This window comes from Drosophila teissieri, chromosome 3R (genome assembly GCF_016746235.2).
Source record: "Drosophila teissieri strain GT53w chromosome 3R, Prin_Dtei_1.1, whole genome shotgun sequence".
NCBI classification, from domain to species: Eukaryota; Metazoa; Arthropoda; class Insecta; order Diptera; family Drosophilidae; genus Drosophila; species Drosophila teissieri.
In genome coordinates this window covers 26298386-26321413 of record NC_053032.1, presented here as the reverse complement: position 1 = coordinate 26321413, position 23028 = coordinate 26298386, and the positions used below count along the sequence as shown (strand labels likewise).

General features: G+C 44.1%; 1 protein-coding gene and 1 long non-coding RNA gene across 2 annotated transcripts; one reads left to right on the top strand and one right to left on the bottom strand.

Moving 5' to 3' along the window:
• Positions 1–3201: 3201 nt before the first annotated feature.
• LOC122620030 lies at positions 3202–13284 on the bottom strand. Its single transcript, XR_006326110.1, has 3 exons — positions 12964–13284; positions 10782–11393; positions 3202–4221 (listed from the first exon to the last, which is right to left on the bottom strand). It is a non-coding gene; the product is annotated as an uncharacterized LOC122620030 (long non-coding RNA).
• Positions 8128–9940, top strand: LOC122620029 (sulfhydryl oxidase 1-like). Its single transcript, XM_043797298.1, has one exon. The coding sequence runs from the start codon at positions 8160–8162 to the stop codon at positions 9822–9824; it is 1665 nt and encodes a 554-aa protein (XP_043653233.1). The 5' UTR covers positions 8128–8159; the 3' UTR covers positions 9825–9940.
• Positions 13285–23028: the final 9744 nt, after the last annotated feature.

Sequence of the window (23028 nt, the reverse complement as noted above, 5' to 3'; positions counted from 1 at the left end):
CAAAAAGCTGCTCTTCATCATCCCTGTCCCCATCTACAACAGCAACTGCAGCAACATCATCATCATTATCATCACCATCATCATCAGCAGCAGCAGCAGCAGGCAGAGTGATTACACTTGGTACATTCGAGATTTGTGGTTTTTCGAACTTGAGGGGAAGGAAGTATTCCTTACGGACGACGGGGTATTCTCGGCTGTATCGAGTGAATACCGCCAGTGATTGACACTCAGGAAATGTCAGGGAATTTGATTGGCTTTTATGATCGGCCGCTTAAGGTATTAGACAAAAAGAGTATTTGCATATTTTTGCCGCTGTGTCTCAGTGGCGAATAATTAGAATTCATAGACATGTGTCGCCGCCGGACGAAACGATCGAAACGAACGAAACTCCCTGAAATGCGGTAGTTATTCTCGAATGCATTCGGCCCAAAGGTTCATTGACGTGTCCCACAGCGGAGGACAGAACAGAACAGAACCGAACAGGAATCAAAGCGAAATGCGCCAAAAATAGCTTAAATACAGCACACAAAAAACCAGTTACCACGAAATGCCAATAGTTGCGGCAAAGAGTGCGCAACAGAGATGCAAAGAGTTCGAAAGAGACAGCAACAACTAGCAAATTTTCATAATTTTTGCATTTTTATAGATTGTTTGTACAAAAAGTCAGCAAAGAAGGAAATGAAGCGAATATAACAAACGCTTTAGATTCTGTAAGCTATTAAAAGCATAAGCCACTAATTTGCTTTCATCACTTTTTGATGACGAAAGTTTCGTACTTTCGTACATCTCAGGCTTCGCAAGAATATGCAAATTTGCACTTCTGTGTGGTCCTGGCTAATTGCCTGCCCGCCAGATTGGCCATCGAAAGTGCCTGCAATCTTGGCTGGCACACATTCCGATCCCCTCCATTCGATTTCATTGATGCGATCGCCAAGTGGCAACGGCAACGGCGACTCCTCATCTCATCTCATTCATTCATGCTGGCTGCCGGCGGATCCTGAGCCAGCATTTGGCTACTTCAGGTGCTCGTGCTCGGTGGCTCAATGGCTCAATGGCGGTGGCTCAGTAGCTCAGTGGCCATAATGGTGCCTCCGTTTGGGACACACCTTCTGAAACGCCACGCTAATCACGAGCAGTTGGCGAAGCGCCGCCAGCAACAACAGCAACAATGGCAGCCAAAGCAGCAAGAGCAGCGAAAGGAGCAGCAGCAGCGCGTGGATAAATCAAAATGCAGTTGCTAGACGTGAGCTGAGCCGCCTTCTATCCACGACTCCGCAGGCAGCGCCATCATCCAGCAGCCCATGCTCCATGCTCCCTGATCCATACTCCATACTCCATGCTCCTTACTCCATACTCCTTACTCCATACTCCGTGCTTCATCCTCCTTACTCCAAACTCCCTACCCTTTCCTCGTCCCCAATACTTCGGCCTCCTCGCGGATTGTGTCTGCATAATCCACGGCTAAAGAAAGTGGCCCACATGGGAATTACACTTGCAAAAAGTCCTTCACATCCATATTCCTAAAGCATTTTAAAAGTGTAAAAACAAATAATACTATATATGCACTCCTACTTCACTAATTTGTGTATAGTGTTTGGTAATCCTTAAGAATATCTATCCCCTGTGATGTTAAGATACAATATTATGAAGTACGGATTCCACTTAATAACTATTAATACAAAAACTATATAAGCTCTATAAATTTACATGTAAATATTTACAGTAGCATATGCATATGATACCTTTATTCCTTACTGAAACTCAATAAATATTGTTCATGTTTAAGTTAGATTTTCAAAATATTTTTGCAGTGCACGGCCTAACAGATCTTTGGCTCAATGGATGCTCATCGCGGCCTGGCTAAAGCGTTGTAGCTGTACACCGGCTGATCCTCATCCTCATCTGCTGCCTCATCTGCAGCCTCATCCCCACATTGCCGTGGCCAAGACAAATGCAGACGATGGCTCTTTAGCCGTATCTTTCACTTTGATTGTGGCTGGGAGTCAGCGTCTGCGACTGCGACTGAGACTGTGGCTCGTGTGGGGCTCGTGGGGCTCTAGGATGGGTGGTGCTGTGGAGCTGTGATGCTGTGGTGCCGGCAGTCGTTAGCCTTGTCTTATTGCCCGTGTTGGCCAAACACTTGGCTACTGGTTGTTTACATATGTACGGGAACGGGAATGGGAATTGGAAAGAGTACCGACTGGAGTACGGGTATAACTCAATCAGCCAGAAGAGGTGGAGCCATGGGAGTCGACGTGTGTGTGGGTCAGGTGACCTGCAACAAATTAGCCTGGGAGTTATGAACCTCGGCAGCGGAATGGAATGCATTCTCGTATCTGGTAAACACACACACACAAAACAAGATGGACTGGACTGGCCCACAAGTATGGTCAAGTTCTAATGAAAACCTAATTACAAAATCAGCCAATACTCTCAAGAGCCGCACATAATTAAGGCGCACACTTGACTTGGCTTGGTTTTTCCACCTCCTCCTCGCCCAATTGTCGCCGTCTCCAATTTCCAGCGCTTTTCCCCTCTCCCCTCTCCCCCCCGCAACGGACGATGAAAAACGCATTTAAAAGCCACATTAATGACGCGAACTCGATGCGACGACCACTTTGGTAAAATAGGAAATTGCTGCGTTCGGCTGCTCTGCAGATTCTGGTCTATCTGTTTTCCTTTTTGTTTTGTATCTTTACTTTTTTTTGTGCCATCTGCAGATAGCGACACAAAAACGGTTTGCCTGCAAGCCAAAGTCGAGCTTGCTGCTGTGTTTGCGAGCGTTTTCAGCGCATTTTTAGTTAATTTACCAGGAAAAACATTTGAAATTCTTAAAAAAGTCGCAACAAGAAGTTGGCTGCTCGCTCGGCGGCTGGAAAAAGTCACATCACAACGTTGTCTACACAACGCCTTTCTGGATTGCTCTCACCAGAAGTTGGCTATCATAGCTGTAGTGTAAGATACTTAATAGTATTTTTGGAACAATCTCAGCAAGAGCCACACAAAAGATACATACTCAATGTGATGTTTTTCCTAAAAATATGAGATAGTTTTATTTAATATTTCATAACTTTATTTAGAATTGCTTTACATTTAGAAAGAAGGAAACACTCTCAAAAAGTCTTTCCTTGGTTTTAAATCATTTATCGAATTGGAAAGAGTATCCCATATCCTCATAGCTCGTATCTTTTGCGTGGTTTGTTTGGCTAGTTTGTTCTAAAGTTGCTGTTGTTCCTTCGGTTTTTCATTTTGTCGCCACCGCCGTTGCTGCATAGACTAAAAATCGCATTCGATCATTTATGGGATTTTATTTGGCGCGTCAGTGAATGTTGCTAAGCAATTTATTTATGACATTTTTTGCTGACCAGCTTGGGTTGGTTCGGTTAGCTGAATGTGGATGGGGATGGGGATGTGGCTGTGGATGTGGCTCCGATGGATTCGTGCAGCAATTTCTGCAACGCAACGAAATAGTTGCAAAGGCACAACACAACAAAACGCAATGCAACGCAACGCGACACAACAGTCAAAGTCAAAGTCAAGTTGCAAGTTCCATATTCATCAGATGCGACACTCTTCATTCTTGGTGTTTTGCCGTCTGCCAGCTTGATTCTTTGGCCTGTCTTGGGGTTTTTCGTCTGCTACTTTTTCTATCGAAAAGCAAACTGGATTTCGTCTTCTTCTCCACCAGTCGCCGTTGCAGTTGCAGTTGCTGTTGCTATTGCTGTTGCTGTTGATTTTGCCATTGCATTTTAATTAAGTGCATTTTAATGAGGCATCATCGCCGGGCCGCCAATGCGACTTTTGTACATCATCAATTACACAAACGCATTTTAAATGGGCTGCCAGCAATGTTTGCTGGGAACTATAGTATGTGGCTGCGATTCAAACCGATTCAGTCTATCCGTTTTTCCCCATCGTTTTGTTTCGCCTTTTTATTCAGGTAATTATTAAGCTTATTTAGATTAGTCTCCGCTCCTGTGGCTTCGGGCTGTCTATTGCGGTTGCTGTCCTGCTGCCTCCATGAAATTGATGCGAAAAAAATCAACTAAAACTGTTTGTTTTAATTCGATTTGAGTCAGCCGGCGCCCAGGAAGGATGTCCTGTTTGCATCGTCCTGTTTGCTAATGCAAATGGGGAGTCCTAGTTTGTTTTACTCAGCTGACTGGGATGGGAAAATAATGCTTAGGTTCGCACGGCACTTTAGCCTTATAGAATTAAAAACTGCAATAAAAGTCCTGACTATTAGTAATAAATTTTTAAAAATTTTATATGAAATGCCTGACAGTATAAATGGTTTAAAAGACATTTGTTTATGGAAATAACATGCAAAAGGGGGAATTATGTGGTTTTGGTTTCTTCAAAGGTATCAGATATTTTTTAAAATTTATATTACAATTAAAATGAATTTTCTTCGTAGTGCAGAGGTAATGTCAGTCCTGCAAGCCGAACTTTTTAGATGTTCCTTGCCTATTTATTCACCTGCTGCACCTGCACAAACTCAAACTCATCCCCGGCGTTTTAGCCCCACCCTTTTAGTCCCCTTCGACCTGTTCAAAAACTTTTTCCATTTTTTCAAATTGCGTAATTTTCATTAGTTTGCTGCATTTGCAGACAAATTAAGAGCTTCTGCTGCTGCTGCTGCTGATGTCCTGCCCAGGACCCTTCACATGTCCTTGCCCACCAAAGTGCGTATCTGTGAGATACGCATTTGCAAATAGCTGCCTGCAGGACCACCACCCCAATGCGATGCGGTTTTTCAATTTCTCTCTCTCGGCTACATTTTTTTTTGCATTTTTGCAGCCTTTTTGTACGCAAATAATTGTGAATTTTTTCCCTCATCCATTTTTGTTGGCCTGCTGCAGCAGCAGCAGCAGCAGGTTATTGTTTGGTTTGGTTGCGAATCCTGTGCGTTTTTTTTATATTCTATGCCTGAGTGTACATATTTTTTATTTTTAATTAAAAGCGGAAGTAAAAGCTGGGGGGCATGGTCGTGTGCGGGGGTTAGGATTCTGGTTAGGATTGGTTTCGGTTTCTGTTCAGTTCAGTTCGGTTCAGTTTGGTTTGGCGACTTGTCAAGTGTGTGCGTGTGGGTGCGTTTGCCGGGCACTTTGGCCCGTTCATTTTGCACTGTGTAGTGTTTTGCTAACAATGCAAATTTCAGGGCATTGTTGTAGCCCCTTAAAACCCCCCCGCCCCAACCAACCAAGCTCCCCCCCTTGGGCCAGCACTCGACACACACATAGAAAACGCATCAAATCATCAGCGGCGATTTCAGACAGTCATCCGATGAAATGTCAAATGCGTTTCCCGCTCCAAACGGCCAAGTGGGCGAATGTAAACAGATACTGGCTATGACTATGGCTATGGCTATGGCTACTGGTAATGGCAACTGGTAGCTGCCACCGCTTAGAGCGGCACAAACTAAACCAAACTCAACGACAATAAAAACATGGCTACAATTCACCAGCTGAAGAGTTTTTCAAATAACGAAAAAAAAAAACGACCAGAATCCAGCTGAAAAACGTGGGGGAGTGGCTGCGGAAAAAGGGAAAAAGTCAGGCGAAAAAAAGAATCGAGAAAATTAAAACAAAACAAACAGCTAACGCATCCTCAGCGTCATCAAGCCATTTTGCACAGGGAAAATAGGTGATGTGTTATAGATATAGATACATTTTCAAAAAAATAATCAATTAGAATGACAAAATCTAGGCAACATTTCTTGTGAGTTCTTTTAACATTAACCAAGCAACAAATGAAGCATTGAAGTTAGTAAGCTTTTCTGGCAGTATTTTGTTTGTTTATAATTTTTTGGTAACCTTGTGCTATTAACAATCCTCTTGTAAAATGGATTATAATTATAATACATGAGTTCCTGCAACATAATCTTTCCAGCTTTCCAGCAGTGTAGTCCTGCATCCTGCCGCATCCTTTGGCCGTTATGCCCTGCTTTGCCTACTCTGTTCCACGCATGAAGAGATTTCGGTTTAGCTTTTGATTGACGAACTTGCCTCGTTGTTTGTCCCTCTTCCTGCCCCGCCCCGCCCCTCCTCCTCCTCCTCCTATATCCTGCCATACGCTGCCGCATTTCACTCAAACTCATCAACGTCAGCGACGCATTCAAATCGTTTTGATGGACTTCGTACCCCCCGTACCAACCCGCCAACTTCCCTAACCCATATCCCGATATCAAGCTCACGCAGTGCATCCTGGCCCAAGAACAAAACAGCATCGAAAACAAAAAAAAAAAAATGGGAAAAAAGGAGGAAAAAATGGTTGGAATGAGTCTGGCACAATATTTGTATTTTACGCAATTTTTACTGACGACTGCCATCATGTCTGAGTGACTGAGTTGGCTCCGTTTGCTGCTGCCTGATTTGCAAACCGATTTGCTACATTGTTCATGTCAGTCAGCGCATTGTTGATTATCAGATGCCGGGTGGTTATGGGTTCGACTTCATCTGGTTTGGGTGCTTTGGGTGCTTGGGGTTTGGGGATTGGGGGTTCGGTTTGGCTGAGAACTAAGCCCCATGTTTGCCCAGCTATTCATTGTGATTCGGTTTTTTCCACTTGTTTCTATGGTTTTTTGCTGATTGAAAGTTTGTGCGACAATTGTTGTGGTAATAGGAAATGGTACAGAGTCTAATTAAACAAAATGCATACCAGGCATAAATGGTGTGGAGGGAATTCTAGTAAGTATTTATGAACAATCAACAACAGATTTATTACATATATTCATTGCCATAACATTACGTATACGCCCCGTCTTTCGTACCACGTAATCCACTTAGGAATAGTTAATCATACTCTAAGACTGACTACAATTCTGATTACTGGCTTCATTAGCTCCTCAACAATCCTATCTACCCCGTAAATAGCTCAACAATTTCCACTGCAACGCCTTTTCACACTTAATCTGCCATGAAATATGCCAGAAACAACAGCCTGCAGGACTGCTTGCAAAATGAAATTAGCCAGTTGAAAGTTGGCCAGCTTGTGGCAGTGGTAAGGATGCTGCGGGGGAATACAAATGAACCCCTTTTGCCCATCGCCATAAACTGTTGCCAAAAAGTTTTAAGCTGCATTTGAGGCTTGTTTTCACACCCGAACAAGTTTGGCAAGCAAAGTTTCGAGTGGCGCTTGTCTTGTTTCATCATCTCATCATGGCCATAATCCGTGACGTCAACTGCGGTTAGCTGGATTCGCCATGTAAATGAGACAGACAAGCCGCAAAGTTTGGCACATTGTGCATCTGATATTTTTGGGCCACTTTTCATGTAAACTATTACCCAACTTGTTGCTCTGGCCAACTTGTTGCATGTGTGTGTGTGTGCGAAACGATGTGCGAAATTCCCGAGCTCGTTACTCGGCTCATGTCCTTGTGGTTGTTTTTGGCCAACATCCTGCTGGTATTTCCGCATTTGAATGTGTTTTGATAATTGAAAACCCATTGGGGTCGTTTAGAGTCACTTAGATCCAATTATCCAGAGGACTTTTCAGGATATTAAACGGATAAGGGAATTCACAAGAATTAAGTGAGTTGCTTTTGAGATGGCGGCTTAATATAATTTCGGAAATTTGCTTGCACTATAAAATTAGTTTAAGAGGAATTCAAAGAATTTTAAAATCCAAAACGAAGCAAATCCAATCGCTGCGTTAAAAATGTTTATGATTTATAAGAAAATAATATATATATCAAAATGATCTTGTAAATGTTTCATTTATTTATATTTTACAATTTCATGAAATCAACGCGTGTATGTTTTGGAGTATTTAAGCTTCTATGATTTGCCAGATAGTGCAGATCATCACAAGAAGGCAAGGAAATGTAAAAAATAAGAAATACGTTTTAGTACATTTTATTTATTTGCTTTTCCTGTACCCATAATAACTTGGTATCTTTTCAGAAATGTACACACAGCTATAATATATATATGAAATTCGTGAATTCTTTTGGGTGTGCCTGGATGGATGGAATAGCGAGTCACAAAATTAAGAAAACCTGTTTTGAGAGCGAGATTTGGGGCACGGTGGATGGTTGGATGGTGGGGGAGACTTAACAACCGGAGCAGGGCGAATCCAAATGTGGCTATAATTACCAAAGAGCCCTTGCTATTGAATCAGTTCCAGTGGCTCATTTGACTTGTGAGCACAGTGTTGAAATGATTCGGCTACTCACAACGCTTCTATATGGCCTGCTCCTCGTCTCCCCCCCCGCCGATGTGCTGGCCCGGCATAATGACCGCAAGTCGGCGAACGAGGCGAGTCTCTATAGCGATACAGACAATGTGATTATGCTGGACATCGAGTCGCTCAGGCCGGCTCTCAACTTGAAGAGCAGCAAGCTGGTGCAGTTCCTCAACAGCTTCTGCGGCGACTGTCATCGCTTCGCACCGGTCTTCAAGACCCTTGCCCGCGACCTCTACAAGTGGCGGAGAGTGCTCCGCATCTATGCCGTGGACTGTGCCCAGGAGCGAAATGCCCAACTCTGCAGGGAGTTCAACATACGGCAGACGCCGTCACTGCGATTCTTCGGTCCCGACCTGAGAAAGAACGATGATGTTCTTGGTGCGGTAATCCCAGGCCAAGATCCCAAGTTGATTCGCTCCACACTGGCCGAACTGGTATCCCAAAATGACTATGGACCCGGTCAGCCAAACTTCCGTCCCCTAAAACCAACTGGCATGGGAATCTTCCTCGATCCTCAAGCCGATGAAAGTGCGGTGCAGTTTCTGGCTCTTGTGCTCCAGCCAACCAATTCTAAGATCGGCAGGGACACGCTGCTGGAACTGCTGCCATTCAGAGTGCTTTCGGTGAGGATCATCGAAAGTCCGCAGATATTTGCCTCATTCGGACTGCATCCCTCCGATCAAAAACTGGCTATCATAGATGGCAATGGAACCGCCCAATACCTGGCACCTGCGTCGGACTCCAGTGAAGCGTATGCAAGCGCTGTTGGTGATTTCCTGAGGAACCTCAATTTCCAGCCAGATCCACCACTGCCCATCGCTGCAGCACCCAACTTCACCGAGTTCCTGGACCACCAACATCAAGCGATCCTTGCCAAGGTCCTGGCGCCACCACTAAAGGTCTATCGTGCCGACTTGGAGCAGGCCATCGACAAACTGCTGCACATTGAGCTGCGTAAATGGGTGCTCCTGGAGGGTAATAGCCTGAATGCCCTTAAGAATATTATTAAGATTTTCAGATACCATAACCCCTTGAACAAGGACGGCAAGCTTTTGCTGACGGATCTGGACAACTCGTTGAGCACTAAGCAGAGCATAAAGGGAGCAGACTTTGGCGATTTGGTTGATTCGCTGGAGAAGGGACGAAGGGTATTCAAAGCTAGGCGTTACATTGGCTGCATTGGATCACGTCCGCTGCTGCGCAGCTTCACCTGCTCCATGTGGACACTGTTCCACCACTTGACCGTGGAGGCAGCGAAGCCACCGAATTACTTCCAGGTGGGCTCCATACTGAGAACCTTTCATGGCTTCGCCAAGTACTTCTTCGGCTGCACGGATTGCTCGCAGCACTTTCAGCAGATGGCCATTCGGCGCAATCTGACCTCGGTGAAAAGCCACGACGAGGAGATCCTCTGGCTGTGGGCAGCCCACAACGAAGTCAATCAACGCATTGCCGGTGACTCCACGGAGGATCCCAAGTTCCCGAAGATTCAGTTCCCCAGCCCGCTGAATTGTCCCACCTGTCGTTCGAATGACTCGGAGTGGCGAACTGATGAAGTTCTAAAGTATTTGAAACAGTTGTACGATATCAAGAATGTTAGCTTCTATGGCCTTCCCACTCCACAGGGATATGATTAGGGATTTTTATTGAAAAATTAAATTTGAATAATCTTAACACTTGCTGCATGAAAAGTTTTGTACAATTGTTATCTCTCCAGCCATCAAGTTATGAAATAAATATAATACAAATAATACTAACTAAAGAAAATACAATATTTTACTCGAAAGAAATCAAGTCTAAAACCTCTTAAGTCCGCTATTCCTCAAAAACTGCATAGACTCGTGGATAGAATGCGTGTTTGACCCTCGGATAGTGACATGAAAATTGCATAAATTTGCTAAATTAAGCGTTTAGATTAAATGAAGCGACCATGTGTGTGTGCGTGTGTGTGTATTCGCCACCCACCCATTTACCATCTGCAGCCGAAGGACCATTTAGGTCCTTTGGGTCCTGGCAGGGGTCCAAGTCAACTCGTATTACGCCGATTACGCGCACATCAAACTGAACTGTACATGAATTATTTATAGAACATTTTTGCAAAATATCTACGCACTAATTTGCGTAAAGTAATCGATGTGGTGGAAAAATTTTCACGCATGCACACCTGAGGGGAGTTCGCCTGTCCGCCCGTCCGCCAGTCCACCAGTTCACCTGACAAATGGACTGACTTATTTGGAGTGGGTGGAAGTGGGTGTGGGTGGGTGTCCGCGGCCGTTCAGTCATGCCCAAATAAGCAACAGCAAAACGGAAGCTAAAAATTACCAGGTAAACCCCACGGCAATCCCCCAACTCCCCTAATTCCCCTAACTCGCCATGGAGCCCACGGTGGAACGCCCACAAAACTTTCTTCATTGTGCGTAAATTGGCACCCCGCAAAACAACCACCCCACCGCATAAAAAGAGTTAACGCAGTCACTCCGCCTCAACGTAATGATGTGTATGTAAAATTTATAATATACATAAATAAATAAAATGCACGCAGTTTGGGTTTTGTGTGGCAGGGCGAGTGCAGTTTATCGATATTTTTCACTCACCCATCGATGATGGCGGAAAAGTGGAAAATCCTTGAGTGGGTGGCAAAAAACCCTGGTACTTCGTATTTGCCGGGCGCAACTGTACTTTTGCTGCATTTTTGTGCGTGCATCCAGGAAATTGAAGGTTCCGCAAATACTCGTACGCGTATGTACTTCACAAGGCCCTTACGACGGCGGCAGGCCGTAAATTTTCGTCCATATCGCGGCACCGGAAACCGGAAACCAGCGCCCATTTGTACGAATAGCATTTGCCATTCCATGCATCTTTTGGTTTAGGGCCAAAATCGCTGCGTAAAGTGCGTAAAATATGGACAAAATGTATGGCGGCGTTCGTCTAATGGAAAACGGATATTGTGGCTTTTGTCTTCGTTAAGGCAATCGCCCATGCACATGCAGCTGAAGATCCTTGGACGAAGACCAACCGAACCAGGAGGGGAAGTGCTCTAATTGGCCCAAAAAGATTTGCATAACGTAATTGCCAGCTGGCAGAGATCGCGACGTGGCATGACTGGGATGGGTTACGTGCAATAACCAAAAACAATAAGCCCCGTCCAGAATTATGCACAAATTATTGTTTAGGCATTTAAATTGCCGCAACAGTAGCGGCAGAAGCTAAAAAAGAAAAATGAATAAAAATTACAAAAAAGGGTTACGAGAAGCGAAAACAATAAAATGCCAGCTGAAGAAGCATCATCGGCGGAGGCAAGCTCGTTGTTATAATTATGTAAAAACAGTCTAAAGATTGACTTGACTTCTATACCCACCAAACACTCACTCACACATACACACACATACACATACATACACGCCCCTGCACCTGAGTGTGCATGCGAAGGCAGCATAAATTTAGTGGCAGGGGCAGGGGTACGTTGCAACAACAACCTGGTAATTATCAGGCCTTAGCGGCAAGCAACATTGTCTGTGTATCTTGGCGCTACCGTTCGCTACATAGCCCCCACCCCCCCAGCACCACCCCCGCCATCACCCCACCCACCTTGCACCACCACCCCCTCCACCCTCAGCAATTCGCACGCAAAAAATGTAAAGTGAAATATTTTTAAGGCACTTGTAGGACAGCGCAGGTGGGCAGAGCAGCGGTACCATCAAATGGGTGGCTCCCATTTCGCCGTTGGCTTCCATCTACATCTACATCTCGATCCCCCCAACTCCCCTCCATTACCCACGTCGTGTTCTATGCCGAACTTGAGCATTTTTCTATGTAGCTACATATAATTAAAAATAATATGAATAGAACAGAAGAAACAACAACAGTAGGCTAACAAACCAGGGCTTCGGGGAAAATTCTGGGAAGCTGCAGTTGCGCCACGGATACTCTATAAATGGAAGTTATAGAATATTCTATTTTAAATACCAAAAACTACTTCCAAATATTTTGGGGATTTTCTTAGCACTTCAGAGTGTTCAAAGAATCAATCTTAGGCCAATTACCATTTAAGTATAAACACAGCGGATTGCTTTCATAGCTTTTTTCATAGTTTTTTGAAGTAATTAACTATATTGTTTTATATTTTCCAATTGAAAAATGCTCAAAATATTCATGAGCCTATATGCCGTAAACCCGTCTTTTAGTAGCCCCATTTAGCCCACTTGGGGCCAAGAGAAGCTAATCCGGGCAACGAAAAAAGGGCGAACAAAAAATCGTCAAACCGAATGCAATTTGGCAACAATTTTCCCAAAGTTAGCTGATGCCTCGTACCGCAACACCTACCGCACCGCACCGCTCCCTTCAGTCCGTCCAGAATGTGCCGCAAATTGCGGCAGCGCGTAATTAAAACAATTTGTGCATAATTTTTGTACAAGTGCAGCCCAAAGCCGAAGCCAAGGCTCAGACCCTCCCCCTTTGGTGGGCTTTTAAATAATAATTTGCTTAGTTTATGAAGTGCCTGAGTGTGCCTGAGTGTGTGTGTGTGCGTGAGAGTGTGTGTGTTTGTGGGTGTGGGTGTGTGTGTGTCTGAGTGGGTGAGCTTATGGGCTACATACCGCCAACCGCCCCAAAGCACCACCCCCTTTCTCCCAGTTGTTGCGCACAATTTACTCACTTGGTTGCATTTTAACATATTTCGTTACGTTTTCAGCCGGGCCCAGAGTCAATTGTTGCTGTTTTTTCAGTTGGCTGGCATGTATTTTTCATTTTTCTATGCCTCGTTTTTGTTGTACTCACCTTAGGTTTAATTTGTTTGAGTTTCATGCAACTGCAGCAGCAGCAGTAGAAGCAGCAGCTTCTGTTGTGAATTTCATGTGCATCTGCCGCTGCAACTGCCTTCTTTCTCCCAAGTCGAAAAATATTTGTGCACGCAAAAAATGTTAATTGCCACAGAAGCGGCAGAAGCAACAGCAACATCATCAGCAAAAAGCGAACCATCAATGTGGCCGGGGCATTAAAATATTTAGGTTGCTATTGCCGCTTCCCAGCACTTCCCAGCTCTTCCCAAGCCTCAAACTCCGACTCCAACTCCAACTACGTCTTCGAATCCGACTCAGAGTTGCAGACCCTGGCTCGAAAATGGCAGACCCTGGCTAAAACGCAGCCTCCCCTCTTGCCACTTGGGCCGTTAATGCAACTGCAACTGTAACAAATTGCAATGTCGCACATCTGTCTTCCCTGGCGTTTGTCGCTGCCTAAAAAAGTTCTGAAAAAATGAATGCCAGCTTAAAAGACTGAATGCGAAATACCCTTCTTAACAGAAACAAATATATTAGATTTATAAGATTAGGCAAGCATTTTGCAGCTGCCACCGAGTTATACTATTTTAAAAACAGTTGGAAATCTTTGGCATTTATATTTTCATATCTTAACCAAGTATTCATAGGCACCAATCGGAATTGACCTTTGGAAAGTGTATTTAAGCCATAAAATACTACCAGGGCCAGCAAGAGCAAGAGCCAAGAGACCTTAGACCAGCTTGAGGTCCAGAACGATGGACTCATATTTATTTTTGCTAAAAACTACAGAAAAAATTGTCGTTTTCCTTGCATTTGTTTTTGTGGCTATTGCTGTCGACTTGCTACTTTTTTTTTTTCGCTTTTTTTGCTTTTTTTTTTTGTTTTTTGTTGAATGGCATTGGCAATGCCAATTACCGGCGGCCGGGAACCCTAGCAATTTGGCCATATCCGGCCCCCCTGGCAGCGATGTTTCTGCTGGGCCGAAAGGAAAAATCAGGTTTTTCCTTCACTTGTCCAACTCAATGTTGCAGCAGCTTGATTTTCGCTACTATTTTCCTTTCCCCACCTGATTTCGATGTTTTCCTGTGCCCCTTCCCCCCCTGCGTTCTTCCTGTTGCCATTCCTTTCCGCCAGATTAGTTTAAATTTAAAGTTAATAAAATATAATAGAAAATAGATTCAATTTGGCGCAAGGAAAGAGGCCAGTTCCCAGTTGGAATGGCAGATTCCTATGCAGGCTGTTCAGTTGGGCCGGCGAATCGAGGGTACTTTGGCCAAGACACCTTGGCAGTCATTAGCCACATTTAGTTGCCTGATGATCATGGCTCTTACTGTTGTTATACCTCGTTCCTCCGCGCTTCTTTTTTTTTTTTGCTTTTATCTTAACTAATGAATATGGAACTTGAGTCTCTTGTCATGTTGTGGCTGCGGCTATTACAAGATTTGAGTTGTCGCGCGTTTTGGACGCGTCATGCGGCCAGTTTCTTTACTTTGCTGTGTGTGTGTGTGTGTGTGCTTTTTTTTTGTTGTGCCACACATTGCCGCACGATCCCGAGTTGGCAAATGTGGCGCGCAGCATTTAAACAGCAACAGTAGCAACAACTGGCGGCAACAAATACAAAAAAATGTCATAAATAAATTGCTTAGCAACATTTGCTGACGCGCCAAATAAAATGCCATAAATGATCGAATGCAGGGGAAGATTTTAAGTTAGACACACTAGAAACGCTGATGAAGATGGAAACGGAGATGGAGTTGCACATGGATATGAAGATGGCGATGGCAATGGCTATGGAGACCGAGACTGTGACTGCGACTGCGACTGAGATGGCGACAGGAATCTCGAATGTTTTTCCTGTTGGGTAAATTAACTTAAAAAAGCTACAAAAATTGTTGCTGATGAGTTGGCTTATAGGGTTGATGAATGCCAGGCATTCTATTGTGCCCATTAATGTTCGCTTGGCCGCATGGCCAAGAACGAGAAGATACCGCTCATGCTATCCCTAATGACTTAGGACACACCATTAGTTGCATCAGTCGCTGCTTGCGGACACCACAATTCGGATTTGGCCAGGTTAGGAACTGTTGCTTTTTCAGCTTTTTATTTTTTTGTTGCTTGTTGAATTTTCTCCTTGATTTTCTGGCTATCAAAACAATTTGCCATCTAGCACTCACCTGTGGCATGCCACAATCCCATTCAGTAACAAAGTGCCAACAACCATGGAGTTGCAGACAGGCCAAAATCCAACGATTCGAAGAAGGTCAACCCTTTACATGCCCTACCCAATATCTCCAAGCTTTGAAAAGCATAAAATAACTATTCTATATGCCATTTTGATCTTTCATTGCATTGTGAGGTCTTGCAAGAAATAAATACTTACACTCACTCTTTTATGTCATAGCTCTAGTATATCTAGACTAACCTCTTATGATAACTAAGCGACCCGACCCACTTTCGTAGGGCAACCAAAACAGCTGCCTGCATCAGCAACACCTTTGCTAATGCCCAACATAACAACTTAATCCACCTTGCAGCTCCAACTCAACTGGCTTCGGATGCAATGGACTGCATCGCGTTGGTTTGGGCCAACTTGGTTCTGGGTTCTACTGCAGTTTCTGTCAGACGTTCTGTCTGTGAATGGAGCACACCTGGGATATGGGATATGGGAAATGGGATGTGGGCAATGGGATATGGGAGCTTGCATGCCCATGCATTTTTATGAGTCCCCCCAAATGGCGGGCAGTATTTTCGGACAAGCTGCTCAAATCATGGCTAAAATGACGATGGACTCAAATTCGCCCGCCCATTTGTTGGCTTTCTTATGGCCTGAGACAGAATTTGCTCGGTGTGGCAGATAAATTAGAGTTCTTAATTGCTGGCTGAGCTGCTATCTGAGTTCCTAATCAGCATTTGCATAGCGCTAAAGCAACGAATTTTATGACGATTTTTTTTTGGTGGGGGCCAACCAGGAGCAGCAGCAGCAGCGGCAGCAACCGCAGCAGACAGAGATCTAAATTTAAAATTGGCCTGTTGTAAACAAAAGCCAAAGTATCTGCAGGAACGGCAGGGGCGAAAAGTATCTGCATCTGCATGAAATGCGATCGAAATGGGATCAAGAGCAGCGAGGCAGGAGTCGCGGCAATGAAAAGCGAGATCAAGTTCAACGCACATTTGTCCTTGATAATTGAAAAGAGCAGTGCAGAACAGCGCGCGGCCAGCAAAAACACAAAATGCCAAAAGGGGGAGCCCGAAAAACTTGCCGAGCAAAACAAAAAATAAACAAAAATTATGGCAGTGGATCGACAGACTTATTGCTGTCTCTCTTCCCCTTGCACCTCTCTCCTCGCTCCTCTCTCCTCGCTCCACATCAAAGTGCTGAGCCAAACCGGCTGGGGCAGCGCTGCCAGGAATGCACAAACACCCAACTGCACACACGACTATAGAGTACCACATCCATGTAGCCCCCAAATGTGTGTGCGCAGCGTCTGCCAAAAATACGCCGGCCATTAAGAGGCGGCCCCTCCAGACGGGCCCACACCAGCCAAAAAGGAGAGCTTCCCATGGTGCCGACTAACCGATACTCAGTAGTCGGAAAAGTAGCTGGAACTAAAGGAAAAATATAAGAGAGGGCTTCTTTGGAATATTCGTACTTGTAAAGCACTTATAAGTTATATGTCAAAAAGTAAGCAGTATAAAAACACATCTTCAGTTTAGCAAGTTAAGTGCTATATCATCTCTAAATTCTTATAAAAGAAAAATATAGGTTTTTAAAAAGAACTTTGTATTGCTTACAAACACCCTTTGATTTTATAATCTTAAATTTATTACTGTATTTCTAATTTTATTAGCACCTTATGCATTTTAGGTTATAGAAGCTGTTAGTGTGATATCTTCTCATACAAATAATCTCTTGAGCTCAACAGGTATATACCCTGGGGATCGCCAACTGCTGGGCATGCATATTCGGTGGAATGGATTGGGATTGCGATTGGGAATGGGTAGCCCATCCGTCCGATCGTACGTGCCTCACTGGCTTCTTCAGCACCCCCCCTGCCCACCCCCCTCGGCAATCCTCGCAGAATTTCCGAAAATTTGCAATTGACTGGTTGCAGCAGCGACTACGAAGACGCGCTGCTGCTGCTGCTGCTGCTGCTCCTGCCCCCCCGAATCCGTGCACCAGCGATCCGTTGCCACCGATCCCGCCGCCACCGACTTCTTGCTGCCCAAAGAAGAAAGGGAAGAGAACAAAAATGTTTATGCATTTTTTCTGGTCACTGACCGTACTCAAGGTTTTTCGTATTCTGCGGTTCAGTTTGGTTTTTGCAGTTCCTTCGCTGCGCTGCGTAAATTGCATGCGCACAAAAATTGACGAATATGCCAGGCGACGTGTACCGATGCGGATGGGAATGGTGATGGGGATGGGGAGGGGGAGGGGGGATCGCCCCAGGGGGGAATGAATTGCAAGGGGAAGGATGGAACAAGACCCACAGAAGAAGGCAGCGACAAAATGTGAGTGCGCCCAAAAACGACGATTGAGGAACACATGGAAAAAAAGAAACCAATTTGTATGTCATATTCCATACTTTCTGATTTTACTTCCTGAATTTAAGTAGTGAAAGATATATTACAAAATTCCATTAGAAAAGGTACAAGAAAAGAGATTATTTTATTACAAATTCCATTAGAAAATGTACAAGAAAAGAGATTATTTTTCTAAAGCTTCAAATTTTAAGTTGAATATTTTTCAAGCATATCTCAAAGTTATGACATCATTGTGTGAGTCAACAGCCAATATTTCCAATATTTTTGCAATAACAAATAATTTATCTCCGTTCTTTACGATCGCTTTTATTTGTCAATAAAACTCCAAGAAATCGATCATCGAAATTGTTTTCTGTGTGGCGGGTAGGGGGCAGGAGGCGGCATGGGCCTGTGGCAAACTTGTTGCCGCTTCAAGTCGGCTCCCCTATATCGCATTTAGCCCCCGAAAACCCCCTGATACCCCCCACTCCCCCCCTCGCGTTCTGTGTGTGTGTGTGCAATTTGGAGACGACGATGATATAATTTAGCACGAAAGTGAAGCCTGCTTGCAGCCGGTCGGTCGCTGATTGTGCCCGTCTCTTTCTGCCATGCGATAGCCGTCTCTTTCCATCACTGCTGGCTGTGTGCTTTGGGCCAACGTACCGAAATCGCCAAATGAAACCGAAATTGTGCTTCCTCCGGTTCGAGTTCTTGTTCTGAAAATCCTACCCTGCAAGTTGTCGGGCATCACAGCATGAATTTCATGTTAATACTGACATGGGGAATTATTTTCGATTGTACACGTAGATGGCAGGATGCAGAAGATATGGGCAGATTTGAGCGATCATATAATAACAGTTTTCAAAGGTGAGTAAAATATTGTTACTTACTACTAAGGAAAACTTCTACTTGCAATTACTTCAATTGAAATTTAAATGCTAAGTTTATAGCGTTAAAAATATTTCTAAAATTAAAGATTCTAGTTTAAATATAAATATAACCCTTTTCATTCATTTCAAAGTAACACTTGTACAAAGTACCCACATAGAGTACTCGGAATTCGTTGTTTTTGACTGCCTAAAAAAAAAGTGATAAATCGTTGTTTGTGGCCGAGCCTTGGGTTTTCGGCGCAATTTCGATTTGATTGCGGTAGGACGACTGTACCGGACTTGCACGGATCGCATCTGATCGGATCTGTTCTGGTTGAGGATTCGGTGCTCCCCCCCTTCCTCCTGTTAACCCTACACACAATGGCCCCTTCTGCCGCCCTGACCACCCGCAATGGTCGAGGTGCAAAGAGTTCTCGAATTACCACGCCAAATGCCAAGTCAGTGACCGATTATGTTACCCAAAGCACAGGAAAGAGGTTGAGTAACGAAACAGGGACAGGCGTCATTTTAAAGCGTAGCCTTTGAGTGTCTCTGGCCCCTTGGGTGAACCACCCCCCCAGCCCCTGGATGCAACTCCATCCATCGGGATTTCCTATGGCACATTATTCGCTGCAGTTGTGGTTGCTGTTTTTGCAGCTCTGATGACTCTCTTCATGGCGCTCGATCAAAGGCCTTGGCCGTGACTCCGTGACTCTGTGGGTTTTTCGGTTTTTTTTTATAGATCACAGGAGCATTAGGGTTTGAAAGTACTTGCTTAGTTTGCTACTTAGTAACTTGTAGCTAACTGTGTAATTAGGTACTTGCCCATTTGTCACATTGCGTGAGTGCTCACAACATTAGAAGATCAATTGAAATGGATTAAAACCTTTTGATTACATACCTAATATAAATTGAAATTGAATACCTCTCGAGCTAGAAACTCACATAGCTGAAATCCACTTTTCCACGCTTAAAGGTTCCCCTTTGTCCAACTTCTGCTTTCCGGCTTTACATGCATAAATCCAACTCAATTTCTGGTAGTAAGCCCCGATACCCACTCCAGATGGCCAAAAGGCAATCCAATGAAGCCGCACAATTTCTGGTGACAAAAAAAAAACAACTACACAACTGCTGCGAAAATAGTAAAAAATAGCAAAAGGAAATGTCAAAAAGCCATCGTTAGTTTGGTATTAGCCCTGACAAAACTTGACGCGTCAACGTAAGCGGCTTTGGTCTAGGTCAAGTTGCAAGTAGCAGGCAGATGTACCTGTCTATTTGCGCAAAAAAAAAAATGAAGGAATAACATGCACCTGCCACAGGAAATCTGTTTTGAAGACGACGGGCATTTCGGGGGGGTGGGTGTGTGGAGCAACATTCAATTACAATTCGATTCGGGATAGGTTTAAATGGCCTGGAAAATGGTTTAATTGCTGACCGCTCGATATGAAGAGCTCTAATTGAGCAAAAGGCTCAAGGAGGAGCCTCTACAAGCCAGAAACACGCACGGCTATGCGTAAATACAAAAAAAAAAAAAAATCCATCGAAAGTTATTTGGCCGATGGGTCGATAATGGCGTGGCAAATAAAAAAAAAAAAAAACAGAAAAAATGGAATCAAAAATGCAGTAAACAATTTGTATGGCAGCACAATTTGATTGGCAGGTCGGCCGGCATTCATGGGGCTTGGGTATTGGTGTTGCCAATATATGAATTCGTATATATACATACGAGTATAATGGAGGAGGAGTGGGCCAAAGTCCCGTAGTTTAACAACCGGAGAACGCGCTAGACTTGGATTGGATTCGGAATTGGGACTTGGATTGGGGTTGGGCAAAGTCTGAAGTGCTTTTGGGTAGGCCTTAATTACGTAAATGTGTGTGCCAGTTGAGTTATGACCAAAGGAGTACTCCACACTCGCATGACTGTATCCTGCGGGTGGGCTAGTGTGTGTGTGTGCGTGAGTGCTGCAAATGCGTAAAATTTTAATTTCGTTTTGAAAATTTCATTCGAAAAAAATCTCTCCCACACACGCTGAGCTCACAAGTTGTTTGGCTGGATTTATTCTACGCCCCCAAGTTCCCAACTTCCCATTTCTCCCCACTTCCGATGCCAGTGCTTCTACTTCTTCTTCTGCGGCTTTTTTGAGGCCAATGACCAGTCGGAAAATATGTGTGTGTAGAGCTACATACATACATACATATATATTTATAGGGATGTGTCCCGCTTCTTACGCACTTTTTGCATTCACTAATTTGAAAGCTTAAGGGGTTAACAACGCGGCCTCTTCCATTGGCCCTATTCTCGCAATGGGCTTATTGATCTGCCCCCTCGCATCTTCTTCGCCGTATTATTGTTATTAAACAACCCCATTAGGGTCAGGCCATAGACTTCCCCTTTCGCTGGTTATCTAACACACAAAACAAAATGCAGCAAACGAATGCGAATGCAAGGGTATGGGTTATTCCAACTTGGGACCTGGACACGCATTCGGTTTGGGTTTAACTCTGGGCATGGGGTTTGGGTTGGGGTTTGAGTTTGGGTTTGGGTTTGAGTTGGGGTTTGGATTGGGGTTTGGGTTGGGGTTTGAGTCAGGGTTTTATGGGATAGGTTAGGAATACGTTGGATGCAATTGGGTTGGGTTCTTGTTGTGCAAGTTATTTTTTATGTTGGCATTTCCGCAGGGGAGTTTCAAATTATAAAACCTCACGAATAACGGGTAGTGAAGAAAGTATGGCGAGCTTAACGCCCTAATGAAACCACAATGGGACCCAAATGCAATCATTTTGAGCTTTATCTATCCCTATCTCATACCAATTCAGTGTTTTCGTAAAAAGACCAATGCCACGCTTAGTATTTTGATATTAATGCCGGAACAATTACTCAATGTTGACACAATCGCCATTCAGCCATAGAAATTGACAGTTCGAGTTTAGAAAATTGGTATTATAATATCGCGTAGATTCTCATAATGAGCAAATAGCATAGGGTATTGTTAGAAATGGCACACAAAACACTGGCTGCGACTCGTTTCGTTGGGTTTTTATTCACATATAAACAATACTCTCATTTTGGATGGGAGTACTATGAACAGTTTAAATATAAAATACAAAGGCTGACAAGTGTTGAACTTTATTTCCAATACTTCATAACTTGACCTGTTTTGGGTATTAATAATAAGTATATATCATACGAATAAATGTCATAAAATATTACGTGTTTGGGAAAGTGCATCTCCAACTTCCCCTTTGTGGACAATTAACATTTCGCTGATTTGCGGTTTTGCCCTCGCATAAATGTGTGATTATTTTTTAATAAAAATTCCCCGCTCGCAGGCATAGGCTACGCACTTTGTTTAACAACATGACACCGACACTCTGGCACCCAGAATCGTGGATTATTTGTTATACCCGGCTTTTGTGATTTGTTGCTGTTGCCGGGGTTAAAATAGGTCCACCAAAGGGGGGTGGGGATGGGGGGGTGCCAAGCTCCCCAGATCCTCGGATCCTCAATCCTCAATCCTCGGTGGATGCTGTGGATTCGCCTCGGGCTCTTGGCACGCACACACTGTATAATACAAAAGTAATTCCGCGCACACATAATTTCACCCCCTTTCTCCGCCTTCTGTTTTTTTTTTTTAAGCCGCTGACAACTGTCGGGGTTATATTCACATATAGGATTCTATATCCCAGTCGTACAATAAAGCACAGCTCAGTGACATTTAATTTCGAAATCGTCATAATAATATTCAGCCTGAATGTGCACATCCGCCAAAAGTCATCTAGAACGCATTTGTATCTGTATCTGATGCTGCGTAGCTACGAGGCAGCAGGCAGGAGGCAGTAGGCAGCAGGCAGCAGGCAGCTGCTTTAATGAGCCAGATACAATTTAACAACAGTTTCCTGTTTTCGGTTCCTCGCCGCATTTCAAATCAGTTTACTTCCTTGGCCAACAGCAACTGGCTGCCACTGTCGACCAACGCGAAGGCTTCTGCTGCGAATTAGATCAGAACCGTAAATTTCGCAGCCTCTGAGAGCGGAAGTGTATCTGCAAGATAGTCGGGGAGATCGGGAAAGTGCGGGGTTTTATTCGCAATAGAAGCGGGAGAAGAAGTGGCTATAAATCAATAAGTGTCCATTGGGATGGTGTTGTTAGCTTAACTGGTACTATTAACTAGCAAAATAACACCAATTATTGAGTAAAATGTTTATTAAATATTATGGTAGATATTTGTATTATTTCTTTCCTATTTTCATGCTGAAATGCACTTTGATAGGCGAGTAAAAAAGCCAAGTTATCAGCAGGATGTTAAGCCCTTCTTTTTGCCGATGGTTTTGTGACATATCAAATGTCGGGGCACCAAAATCCATCGCCCATCCAGGCAGGCCTTGAGTTCTCCCTTTTCTGCTTTTCTGCTGCATCCAATGGAAAAATGCATTTTTAAGATGCAGCCTCCTGCTCGAATTTCGCAATCGCTGGCTTTTTTGTTTTTGCATTTACCCTTGGCGATGCATCTACGGCCTGCCCTTCTTATTGTTTTTCTTTTGCTGCATTGTTGCAGCCTCTTGCCACTGCAGTTTTTGAGTCTGAGTTTTTTTGTTGTTGTTTTGGGGATACGAAAGGGTTGGAATTGGGCCGGAATTCGGGTTTTACCTTTGATCCGAAACCGGTTGCGGCG

Bases quoted from the DNA above. Each gene is read 5' to 3' on its own strand.
- LOC122620029 (XM_043797298.1), top strand. From the start codon at position 8,160: ATGATTCGGCTACTCACAACGCTTCTATATGGCCTGCTCCTCGTCTCC.